The sequence below is a fragment of the Mesoplodon densirostris genome, chromosome 6 (genome assembly GCF_025265405.1).
Source record: "Mesoplodon densirostris isolate mMesDen1 chromosome 6, mMesDen1 primary haplotype, whole genome shotgun sequence".
In the NCBI taxonomy this organism is placed as follows: domain Eukaryota; kingdom Metazoa; phylum Chordata; class Mammalia; order Artiodactyla; family Ziphiidae; genus Mesoplodon; species Mesoplodon densirostris.
In genome coordinates, this window is record NC_082666.1 from 22,217,021 (window position 1) to 22,229,600 (window position 12,580).

Consider the following 12,580-nt stretch of genomic DNA (forward strand, 5'->3'; position numbering starts at 1 on the left):
TCCATCCCTGGACTTTCTGTATTCCAAATGTTTGTGATGCTGAGAAAATGAAGTTCATTTTATGTGATCTTCATGCATTGTAATCTACTTTTGGTAGATATTTAAGAATATTAAACCCTCATTAAATGTGACACAAGATACAGTTTTAAACACATAAATATAAAGCAGCTTCCATCGGAAACACGGGGTAAGCAGGGGCTCCATTTCACAGAATTACTGAGATTTCTCAGTTGTAAGCCATGATGTCATCTGCACGCCTCCTGGAATTTTCTGGTGGGACTGCCAAAGAACAAATGGAGAAAAAAGCTTTACTTCCTTGCATTTTTCTACCTTCCACCGCCCCTTGCCCACCCACCACCCTTCCTTTTTTCTTAAAATCCTCTGGCATTTCAGAGTTCAGTGTGCCCCCCAGCACCACCTTGGTTTCTAGGGAGCTGGGCTAGGCCTGTGACTCACCCATCCCCCACTCAGCCTGGTGGCCCAGGGCCTGTTCTGGGAGAAAGCCCCTCACACCGCCTGGGCTCTTGGCCAAGCAGCCTTGGAGGATGAAGTCAGTGAGCGTGGGGGTGAGGGTGAGCTCACTCAGGGCCCCCAGAGGAAGCCCTCCAGCCTCTGCCCTCCCCCCAGCACACAGGGTGGGAGCCCGGGGTGTGTTCCTGGCAGCTGTGGCTGCAGCTGTGTTGCTGCTCCCTCCAGGAATGTGTGACAGGCCCACATGTTCCAGGGAGATGTCTCCCATGCTGGGACTTAGAGTCGCTAATTTAGTTCTGTGTTTTGCCTCAAACTACACAAAGTCCTCTTGAATATCGACTTCAAGTGGTCCATGTGGGAGGGACCAACCCAGGTGCCAAGCTGTGTGTGCCTGAAACCGTGGCATCTCCAGGTGGTGAGATAGGCAGGTCTGGGAGTCTGTGCAGGCCAGTCTTTGAAGGTCTCTGTTGCACTGTGAACACAGGCTCATGCTGTGCCCTTCATTTCACCCAGGGATATTGATAAAATCTTTTTTGTTTGTGTAATATCTTACTCCCATGTGATTCATGCCCGATTCTTTATCAGTGACTAAGGTAGTAATCCATAACTCTTCTGAGTTCCCATCTTATGTAACTCAAGATTCTGAATACCTCCAACCTCTCCCCTGTAAACTGTGCTCCTTAGGTGGCTATGTTTTGAATCACGTGACCTACCATCACACAGCTGACTGGTCTAGAGTGGACATGTGATCCAAGGGCAGCCAATCCCTAGGCTGGCCATGGACTGGGAATTTGAGCCAAGAAATATGGAGAGAATTTACCGGTGGAACTGAAAAAATACGGATGCCATGAGTTTGAATTAAGGCCACGGCAAGCCAAAGCTATATGCAAGCCCTGTTATGAGTTGGAAATACATAGAAGTGAGAAAGCCAGTTGTCAGAGGTATAAAACAGGTGGAAATACAGAAAGACTCTTCTTGACCTTTCTAGTTCCAGGCCAAATCTGTATCTTTAAAACATACCCTTCATTTTCTTCAGGGCTTCCCAACAAGTTGATATATCAACTGATGTTCCCCAGAAGATTAGAATATTGGAGTCCCCTCCCTTAGGGAGTTTCCATGAACAGAAAATGCTGAGCTGGGCCGGAAGCTGAGGATGGATGGAGTAAAGAGACCCAGCTGAGGGCCTTGAGATGAGATCCTATTCTGGCCACACCTGGGCAGCTACCACGAGCAACACAAACTCAATGACCAGTCATTGAATTTCCTGGGGCTCCTAGGGACACACTCTACCCAATACACACATACATAACTAGGTGGTGGACACTGGCCGGCTGCCAGCCTCTTTAGGCTGGAGTCTGTTTCCTCAGTTGACTGGAGTAAGGAACAAGCTGACCAGAGGAGATTTCCAGGCTGAAGAAGAGCCAGACAACAAAGCTGGCTGAGCCGGTGGGCACATATCTAACTTCTTTAATGGATTTCTTAAAGATGGCAACTCCCACAAGTTCAACAGGAGAAGACAAGCCAGATTGCCGGCTCTCCTTTGCAGCCAGAGGGCAGAGGAAGGAGCTGGGAACCCTGGCTCCCAGCCCTAGCTCTGTGAACTGAGTTGGACGAGCCCCTTCCCCCCTCTGGGCCCCAATTTGTCCAGCTGTACAAGGTCTGGCACATGGAGTTAAGTCTACTGGATGCTTTCAGGTCTCCATGATGGCCCATAAGCCCAACTTTCTTAACTGGAAGGAAGCATCTGATGAAAGACCTTCCCTCCATGGTGTTCTGGGACCTGAAACAAAAACAGAGGGGCATGGCCACCTCCTCCGCCAAAGTGGGTGTGTGGGCAAAGGAGTGGTGCAGCACCAGGGCCTGACCCTGGGTGGGCAGGCCTGGAAGCCAATGGGAGTGACAAGCGTCTGACAGCAGCACCAAGAGAGCTCATCCTCCTCTGCCTGAGTCACTGCTGCCTCTCGCCTCCCCTCTCCAGAGATCAGAGCTGGAGAAGCAATTAGAGCTCAATTATCCTCACAGGGAGAGAACGGACCAGGTGGAACTCACCTCAGCCACACAGCTAGTCTGTGGAGGGGCTGAAAGCCAAGCTTTGTTCCTTTGGGGAAAACGGAAAGTCTTAGTCCTGTGCAGACACGTATCTCAAGAGACTGAGTGCCTCTAACCCTGAAGATATCAAGGTGAACAAATTCAGCATTAAAAGGTAGGTACTTTAAAATAATTTTCAAATTAAGAAAAAGCCAGGTCTGGAATGAAAGGATGAGGGAGAGACAGTGAATAATAATGAGAACTTGACTACACCAGGGAGGGAAAGACCTGGCAGGCTCACATTCCCCGGGCTGCAATGACAGTTTTCCTAGTAGGGACGCTAAGGACGGCTTGAGAGTCAGGAGTGGGCCTCAGGGCCCAGGTTGGAGGAGATCAAGGACGCGGCCCGAGGCCAGGTCCTCTCTGCACGACCACGCCAAGGCCGCCAGGGTCTGCGTGTTGAGCCCCTTCCTGGGAGCCCCCAAAGGCTGGTCCGGGTGGGGCCCGCAGGAGACGGCCCTCCTCCGTGGGAGGCTCCGACTGGTCCTTATCCCCTCCTGGGTACAGCCGCGCCTCGGGAACCCCGAGGGACCCACGCCCGCTCGGAGGCGGGGAGTGCAGTGGACGTGCGAGCCGGCCGAGCCCGCGAGCACCCCACCCCGCGGGGCGCCGAGGGTCCCCCTCGGGGTCTGGATGGCTCCTCTCTGGCCGCCCGGCCCTGCGCCCGCAGTCTGGGGCTCAATACCCCCTTCTGGAAAATGGGCACAGTTGTGTTTTGTGTTGATCGTAGGAGGCCCGGCTACAGGGAGGAGGGGGTGGGGGGCGGTGCGCCGCTCCCAGGCGGGAGATGACCCTCTAGCGCCACCGCGTGGCCGAGGGAGCGCATGGAGCCCGGCCGGAGGGGATGGGGATTGCAGACTTCCCAACCACCGCAAACTGAGAACCACCACAAGGGTTTCCGAAGGGAGCAGCCAGCCAAGGACGCCGGAGCTTGGCGAACTGGTGTAATATTAAAGTAATGGCGGCTAGCAACTATCGAAGGTTTGTTACGAGGCAAACACTGTGCTTAACACTTTCTAGTCCTTTTCTCTTGTAAACTCGTATTAATCTTTTTTTTTTTTTTGGCTGCGTTGGGTCTTCGTTGCTGTGCGCGGGCTTTCTCTAGTTGTGGTGAGCGGGGGGACTACTTTTCTTTGCGGTGCGCGGGCTTCTTATTGCGATGGCTTCTCTTGTTGCGCAGCACGGGCTCTAGGGTGCGCAGGCTCAGTAGTTGTGGCTCACGGGCTTCGTTGCTCCGCGGCATGTGGGATCCTCCTGGACCAGGGCTCGAACCCGTGTCCCCTGAACTGGCAGACGGACCCTCAACCGCTGCGCCACCAGGGAAGCCCTCTTATTAATCTTTGAAGCGGGTACTATTATTATTCCCATCTCACAGAGAAGGAAACTGAGGTTTAGAGAGAAGTCCACACTTGATGGAGAGAGCAGACCCATCACAACCCCCAACATTTTACAAGCTAGAGACTTGGAAATGTGGAGAGAATGTCCTAGTTTTCAGTGGAACTGAAATAATCAGGGCTTTGAAGGCCCTCCCAGCCCCCAGTACGCAGCTTACTCCTGTGTCCCTGCTCCTGGGAGTGGCCTCTGCCTCTCCCTCTATTTTATAAAGAATGGTATCTGTAACCACAAAGGTCAGAAGCCAAAGGACAGAGCTTTTCTTCTCTGATATCCAGGAGCCTTGGCAGAGAAATGTGCTTTGGGGCTTGAAAATCAGAGACAGAGGAAAGCTGAGTAGTTATGAGCGTCCCGGAAGGGTGGGAAAAATCCTACATTACAGAAGGCCTGGGTTCCAGGCCCTGTTCTGCTTCCAACTGGCTATGTGATCTTGGGCAAGTCCCTTCTCTTCTCTGGGCCTCAGTTTCCCTCCTGTACAATGTAAATTCTTCTAGATGATCTAATAATCCCTTTCCTTCCCCCCACCCCCGGCCTTCCTGACCCTCTCCACACCACCCCTGCCCAAACTGGCTCTGACATTCCAGAAGCAGCCCTGAACTGAGGTTGAAGGTCCCAGGTGGGAGTTGTGACCCATCTCTGAGTCTCCTCCTGAGTTCTGGGCCCTGACACTAGGCCCTGGCAGGGCATCTGGCCTTGGCAGCTCAGGGCCATCAGAGGGGAGAAAAGCCCTGTGCCTCTGAGAAAGGCCTCTGGGGGGCCTGCATTGTGATGACCTCATCCACTCTGTGACATCATCCTCTCTCCCACCCCCACTCCTCCCTGATCAACTGCTCTGCAAACAACCATCAGTCTGAATCCCAAAGGCCTGAGAAAATCTGTTCTCCAGTACCTGCTGCTGTTCTGCCTCAGCCAGCAAGATTCACCATGAAATTGGAGTTCACCGAGAAAAACTACAACAGCTTTGTGCTGCAGAACCTGAACAAACAGAGAAAACGCAGAGAGTACTGGGACATGGCCCTGACTGTGGACCACCATGTCTTCTTTGCACATCGCAATGTGCTGGCCGCGGTCTCTTCACGGGTGAAGAGTCTCATCTCCAACAACGACGTGAAGACCACTGATGAGCTCTTTATCACCATTGACCCCAACTACCTGAGTCCGACCACGGTGGACCAGCTCCTGGACTACTTCTACAGCGGAAAGGTGGTAATCTCAGAGAAGAATGTGGAGGAGCTGCTTCGTGGGGCCCAGTATTTCAACATACCACGCCTTCGAATTCACTGCAGTGACTTCCTGATTAAGTCCATCCACCGTGCCAACTGCTTTCACTACCTCCTCTTGGCTGAGTTGTTTGAGCTCAGAGAGGTATCAGACTGGGCCTACTCTGGCATTCGCGACGACTTCCACTACTGGGCCAGTCCTGAGGCCTCCATGCACTTCATGCACTGTCCACCTGTCATCTTCGGCCGCCTGCTCCGAGATGAAAACTTGCATGTGCTCAATGAGGACCAGGCTCTCAATGCACTCATCGATTGGGTATACTTCCGGAAGGATGAGCGGGAGAAGTGTTTCAAGAAGTTCTTCGATTACATCAATCTTAATGCTGTCTCCAACAAGACGCTGATGCATGCCAGCAACAAGCTGATGGGCATGGAGAGCAGCTCAGCCCACACAACCCTGATTGAGAGTGTCCTTGTGGACCGCAGGCAGGAGAGGCCAACCAGCCTGCTGAGCTACCAGCGGAAAGGGGCCCTGCTTGATGCAGTGGTCATCCTAGGTGGCCAAAAGGCCCACGGCAAGTTCAGCAATGGACTGTTTGCTTATATCATTCAGGAGAACCTGTGGTTGAAGCTCTCAGAGATGCCCTATCGGGCAGCAGCACTTAGTGCCACCTCTGCTGGTCGCTACATCTACATCTCTGGTGGTATCACTGAGCAGAGTTCAGGGCTGAAGACGGCTTGGCGGTATGACATGGATGACAACTCCTGGACCAAGTTGCCCGACCTGCCAGTTGGGCTTGTCTTCCACACCATGGTGACCTGCGGGGGGACAGTGTACTCAGTGGGTGGGAGCATTGCCCCAAGGAGGTATGTCTCTAACATCTATCGCTATGACGAGTGCAGGAAGGCCTGGTGCCTGGCAGGGAAGATGAGCGTCCCTATGGACAGCACAGCCGTGATCACCAAGGGTGACCAGAACCTGTACATTGTCACTGGGCGGTGCTTGGTGAAGGGCTACATCACCCGGGTCGGGGTGGTGGACTGCTTTGACACCAACACTGGGGACGTGGTCCAGTGTATCACCTTCCCCATTGAGTTCAACCACCGGCCCCTGCTCTCTTTTCATCAGGACAACATCCTCTGTGTGTACAGCCACTGGCAGAGTCTGGAAATCAACCTGCAGAAGATAAAGGCCAACAAGACAACTGCCGCAGTGCCTCTGTTGCCCAACAGCTGCCCCCTGGATGTGTCCCATGCTATATGCTCCATTGGAGACAACAAGGTGTTTGTATGTGGAGGTATCACCACAGCCAGTGATGTCCAGGCAAAGGACTACACCATCAATCCAAACGCCTACATGCTGGACCAAAACGCAGGCAAGTGGAAGACCCTGGCCCCCCCACCAGTGGCCCTGGACTGTCCTGCCTGCTGTCTAGCCAAGCTACCTCGCAAGATTCTTCAAAGGATTTAAACGGCTTTTTAAGTGGGAGAATAAGTAAATGCATTATTATTCACAATTTAATGAGAGAGAGAAAGAGAAGAAGATGGCCTGTTGGTTCCTTCTCAGTCTTTGGCCCTAAAGGTGGAGATGCTGGGCTACAGCTACCCCCAGTGGGGAGAAGTTCACAGCCACTCTGTCACTGGAGGAATCCAGGCTGAGGCTGGAAGAGTCCCTGATGTGTGGGATCAAGGCATCTCCTGGGTAGTGGCTCCCAGTGGGTGGAAATTCAGGGCTACTCTGTCACTGGAGAGATCCAAGCAGAGACTGGAAGGGAATCCCTGGTGGGTGAGATTGAGGCATCTCCCAGGCACTGGCCAAGGTGATGTCTGGAAGGCCCCCTATTCTATACCCCTGTAGTCACCTTGCGGGCATCTGCTAGACTGACAGTTAAGACATTTACTTAGAGTTGTGAAGCCTCAGACTCCTCCATCACTCATTTCCCTTGAGTCTGCCTAGGAAGGCAGGGGAGGGCCAATCTCAGGTCTGGGAGAGGAGCCTCCCGGGCTGGGGAGGGGGAAGGCAGTGTGAGCCAGGCTCAGGGATGCGGGCAAAGGGAGTGGGGTTGGGATAGGAGGGGAGGCAGGGTTACTTGGCTGTTGTGTTTGGCCACGCAGCTATGGTGTGTTTGTGTCTCATTTGTGGGAAAGTTGGGGGTTTACTTAACAATTGTTTCCAGTAAGCAAGATTCATTGGGAACTTTCTCCAGGAATACAAGTTCTGAGGAGCTGGGGGTGGAAGAGAGCTGAGTAATGGGAGAGAAAAAGGAACCTGCATCTCTGTTGGAGAGAAGATTGGCGATAAGGCGAGATGATGGGGTGAGAGACAGGATGGTGTAGCAGTTAGGGGTCTGGACACTGGGGACAGATGGCCTGGTTCAAATACCAGTTCCATCACTTACTGGGTAATCCTGGGAAAGCTATTGATATCTCTGTGCCTTAGTTACCTTATCTGTAAAAGGGGGACAATAAGAGCGCCTACCTCACAGGGTGATGTGATGTGCAAAATGCCTAGAACAGTCCCTGGCATATATTAAAGTGCTTTGGGAGTACTTTTTGAAAAGAAAAAAAAGAGGCGTGAGGCAAGGGTCTAGGGTCTTGGGTCTTTATATTAAGTTAGGTTCCATAAAATGTTCTTTGAGACTCCTACCTCAAAGTCTTAGTGAGCTCTCCTCAATTCTAACTCCCTCTTCCCTTTCATTCGTGTACTTGCATATGATCCTCAACAATTTAGAAGAAACTGACTCACGTCCTCGAACACTATATATAATCCTCATTCACCCATTCACTCGTTCATTCATGAATTTACTTGTCCACTCATCAATTCACACACACACACACACCAGTCACTGAGGCCTCTCTGTGCAGGTCCCTGTGCCAGTGTGTATTACACTTACAGCATGGCTCATTTTGGACTAACTACATACATAAAGCCCCACAAAACTAGTGGCGACTGTATTATACAGTGCAGGATACTTTACATATCCTCATGGTTCAGATCTGCTCCATCCCCTGCCTTTTCCCACTCAGGCCTGCTCCACCTCCCTCGCAGCGTCTTCCTGACTTCCCTGACAGGTGGCCTCCCTCTTCAAAGCCTACCGCTCTGCCCAAGTCTTACTTTCCTCCTTGCAGGCCAGGACCTTGGACGTCACAGCTGACGTGCTCTCCCCTGGAACCTCTCCCACGTTTCTCACTTCTCCAATCCTGGGCAGCCCCCGCCTCTGCTCACTTCATTGCGTCCCCCAGCTGGAAGAACAGGGTCTTACAGACCCACGCAGCTAAGCCCAGCTGCCCCATCAGCACCCCAGCAGGCTTGGCTGACCCCAGAGTCACCTCTTATGACACCAGATGCCATTCCCTAGTGCTGATTCTCCAACCTTCTCTGGTGTCCTGGGGCCGGGTCCTTCCTTTCTCTTTCTTCTCAGCCACTTACCTCTCATTCTGCCACCAGAACTCCAAAGAAATAGAGATCAAATTACCTAGCACCATAAACAATCCCTTATCCCCCAGAGCTTCTGCTTCTTTTCTGCACCTCAGAGGAAGAGGTGTCCTTCCACGACTCAAAGCTGACCCCTCCCTGTCTCTCTCTTTTTTTAAAAAAATAAATTTATTTATTTTATTTTTAATTTATTTATTTTTGGCTGCGTTGGGTCTTCGTTGCTGCGCGCGGGCTTTCTCTAGTTGCGGCGAGCAGGGGCTACTCTTTGTTGTGGTGCGCGGGCTTCTCATTGCGGTGGCTTCTCTTGTTGCAGAGCATGGGCTCTACACACGCGGGCTTCAGTAGTTGTGGCTCATGGGCTCAGTGGTTGTGGCGCACGGACTTAGTTGCTCCGTGGCATGTGGGATCTTCCCGGACCAGGGCTCGAACCCATGTCCCCTGCATTGACAGGCGGATTCTTATACCACTGCGTCACCAGGGAAGCCCCCCTCCCTGTCACTCCATTCTGTGACCTCACAACTTTTCAGGCTCCCCAGTGCCAGTCTCTCTCCACATCCCCTTCCTGATGTCTTCTCTTCATCCCGTAAAGGTGCTCCTATCAAGGTTCTCCTATCCTGAAAACAAACCCTCCTCAGTTCTGAGGTCCGCCTCTTGCTATCTGGGCATATCTCTCCTCAGCTGAGCTTCCTAAATATTGCTTCTGCTCTCTGGCTCCAGACCAATCTCTAACCCACTCAGTCTGGCTTCTGTTCCCACCATGCCACCAAACTGTCTCCTGATGACACTGTCCTCTGTCTTTTTCTCAGCATTCTTTCTTTTCCTTGCAGTACTGGGCAGTATTGGGCACTCCCATCTGCAGCAGAATCACTTGAGTGCTTGCTAAAATGGGAGATTTTTAGCATAGTGGGATTATAATTTGATATATTAACCAATGTGGCCTTTCCTTCCTCCTTCCCACATTAAAATTAGACCATGAAGCTGAAGCATCAGGGTTTATCACCTTTAGGAGACTGACACAGCTGAATGTAGGAATCAGAGTCCAATTCTTTTGTTGCTAGGGGAACTTTAGCAATTCATAGCAGAGATTATGGTCTTGAAAGACATGACTTTTGTACTACAATCCAGGTCTTCAAACTGGGGTACATGAAGTCTTTCCAAGGGAAATTCAGACATTCATAGTTTTAAGGGAATCAGTTTCCAGATCCTCAACTTTTTCCTAAAATTGATCTGAGAATACACCTGTGGTGGAGATTTCATTCTAGCTCCCTCTTCCCATCTTCCCTTTCAAAATTATCTGTCAAACATTTTACACACACACACACACAGAGCAAACTTTAACCATCCCAAATCTTCCCAGGATGCACTGCCCCGGATGCCACGTAAGGATATAAACTGGTGTCAGTGAAGTGTCGGCGAAGACTCCTTTCATCAAGACACCAATATCCAAAGAAGAGTTTATTGTATTTTTCTGGCTTTTCTAGACAGTGTTTCTGCTAAGGTGTGAAATCTGGTGTTAGAAACTGGGGTATTTTGGTCCAAGTTGAGTTTTTCAGAAATGTTAAATAGCACAATGGTACGATGACATATTTTTAAAAGCTTTATTGAGGTGTAATTCACATACTACAATTCACCCACTTAAAGTATAGAATTCAGTGGCTTTTATATATTCACAGAGTTGTACAGTCATTGCCACAATCAATTTTAGAACATTTTCATCGCTCCAAAAAGAAACCTTGTACCTGTTACCTGTGACACTCCAACCCCATCATTTTCCCAGCCCTAGGCAACCACTAATCTACTTTCTGTCTCTATAGATTAGCCTATTCTAGATGTTTCATATAAAATATGACCTTTTTTCTAGCTCTCACTTAGCATAATGTTTTCAAGGTTCATCCATGTTGTGGCATGTGCCAGTACTTCATTCCTTCTTACAGCTGAATACTATTCCATTGTGAGGTTATACCACATTTTATGTATCCGTTTATCAGTTAATTGATGGACATTTGGGTTGTTTCCACTTCTTGGCTATAATGAATAGTGCTCTAGGAACATTTGTGTACAAGGTTTTGTGTTCACATATGTTTTCATTTCTCTTGGGTATATACATAGGAATAGAATTTTTAGATCAAATTTTAACTCTATGTTTAACCATTTGAGGAACTGCCAGACTGTTTCCCAGAGGAGCTGCATCATTTTACATTCCCACCTACAATGTATTAGGGTTCTAATTTTTCTGCACCCTCACCAACACTTATTATCTGTCTTCCCAGATATAGTCATCCTAGTGGGAGAAAGTAACATGTCATTGTGGTTTTGATTTGTATTGCCCTGATGCCTAATGATGCTGGATATCTTTTCAGGGGCTTTTTTGTGTGTGTGTGTGGTACACGGGCCTCTCACTGTTGTGGCCTCTCCCGTTGTGGAGCACAGGCTCCGGACGCGCAGGCTCAGCGGCCATGGCTTACGGGCCCAGCTGCTCTGCGGCATGTGGGATCTTCCCGGACGGGGGCACGAACCCGTGTCCCCTGCATCGGCAGGTGGACTCTCAACCACTGCACCACCAGGGAAGCCCTCAGGGACTTATTTTTGATTACAGTTGTTTAATAACCTTGCCTCTTCTGTGCTCAACTGTTAGCAGAGAAAGTATTACTCTTGGGGAAGAGTTCTGTGAAGACAAAACAAAGATAGCATGGCTCAGAAACGTGACCGTTGTAGTGCATTATTTCATTCAGGCCACAGAATCATGACAAGTCTCTATGTATTATTTCATTCAGGCAACAGAATCATGACAAGTCTCTATGCCTTCCTACCTAGCCATCTATCTTAGAATATTTAAGATTTTTAAAAGTATGTTAGAAAATATCCACTACCAAGCATGTCCTCTCTGCATTTTCACCATTCTCAGTAATAAGAAAGCACTCCCATTCTCCTGGGTCTATTTGCATATTTGGTACCATTTAAAGGATGACATAAAAAGTTCCTCTTTTTTTTAAATTAAAAAAAATTATTATTTAATTTATTTATTTTTGGCTGCATTGGGTCTTCGTTGCTGCGTGCGGGCTTCTCATTGCGGTGGCTTCTCTTGTGGCAGGGCGGGCTCCAGGCATGCGGGCTTCAGTAGTTGCGGCTCATGGGCTCAATAGTTGTGGCTCGCGGGCTCTACAGTGCAAGCTCTGTAATTGTGGCACACGGGCTTAGTTGCTCTGTGGCATGTGGGATCTTCCCGGACCAGGGCTCGAACCCATGTCCCCTGCATTGGCAGGTGAATTCTTAACCACTGCCACCACCAGGGAAGTCCCCCACATTTACTTTCCATAGAACAGTGTTATATCTTTGAGCAAAAGTAAATATATCAACTGTAAGTTAGAACGCTTATTGGGAATTCCTTGGCACTCCAGTGGTTAAGACTCCGCCCTTTCACTGCTGAGGGCCCGGGTTCAATCCCTGGTCAGTAAACTGAGATCCCTCAAGCATGCAGCATGGCCAAAAAAATTACAATTAAAATTTAAAAAATCAAAACAAAATTTGGGACTTCCCTAGTGGTCCAGTGGTTACGACTCTGTGCTTCCACTGCCGGGGGCGTGGGTCTGATCCCTGGTTGGAAAACTAAGATATCACATGCCATGCAGTGTGGCCAAAAAAAAATTTTAGAAATTTTATTATTAGAATGCTTTATTCAGACTTGTAAGAAACATGAAAACCTTTTTTATTAGGGATATAACACACATAGAAAAGTGACAATACATAATTGTATAGCTTAACGAATTATTGTAAATATTGTAAATATCCATGTAACCACTATTGAGTTCAAGAGATAGAATATTGCCAATACCTCAAAAGTCTCCTATGTGGCCCCCTTCCTGATTATATCCCTTCTCTCCCCTCTGACCTTTATGATAATGCCTTCCTTGCTTTTCTATATAGTTTACCATCTAAGTAAGCATTTCTAATACACAGATTAGTTTAGTCTTGA

At 49.5% G+C, this 12,580-nt stretch overlaps 1 protein-coding gene across 1 annotated transcript; it reads left to right on the forward strand.

The window, feature by feature from the left end:
* The first annotated feature begins 4,875 nt into the window (after window positions 1-4,875).
* On the forward strand, window positions 4,876-6,642 carry CCIN (calicin). Its single transcript, XM_060102388.1, has one exon. The coding sequence runs from the start codon at window positions 4,876-4,878 to the stop codon at window positions 6,640-6,642; it is 1,767 nt and encodes a 588-aa protein (XP_059958371.1).
* Window positions 6,643-12,580: the final 5,938 nt, after the last annotated feature.

Excerpts from the sequence above, each read along its gene's own strand:
- CCIN (XM_060102388.1), top strand. The coding sequence starts at position 4,876 with ATGAAATTGGAGTTCACCGAGAAAAACTACAACAGCTTTGTGCTGCAG.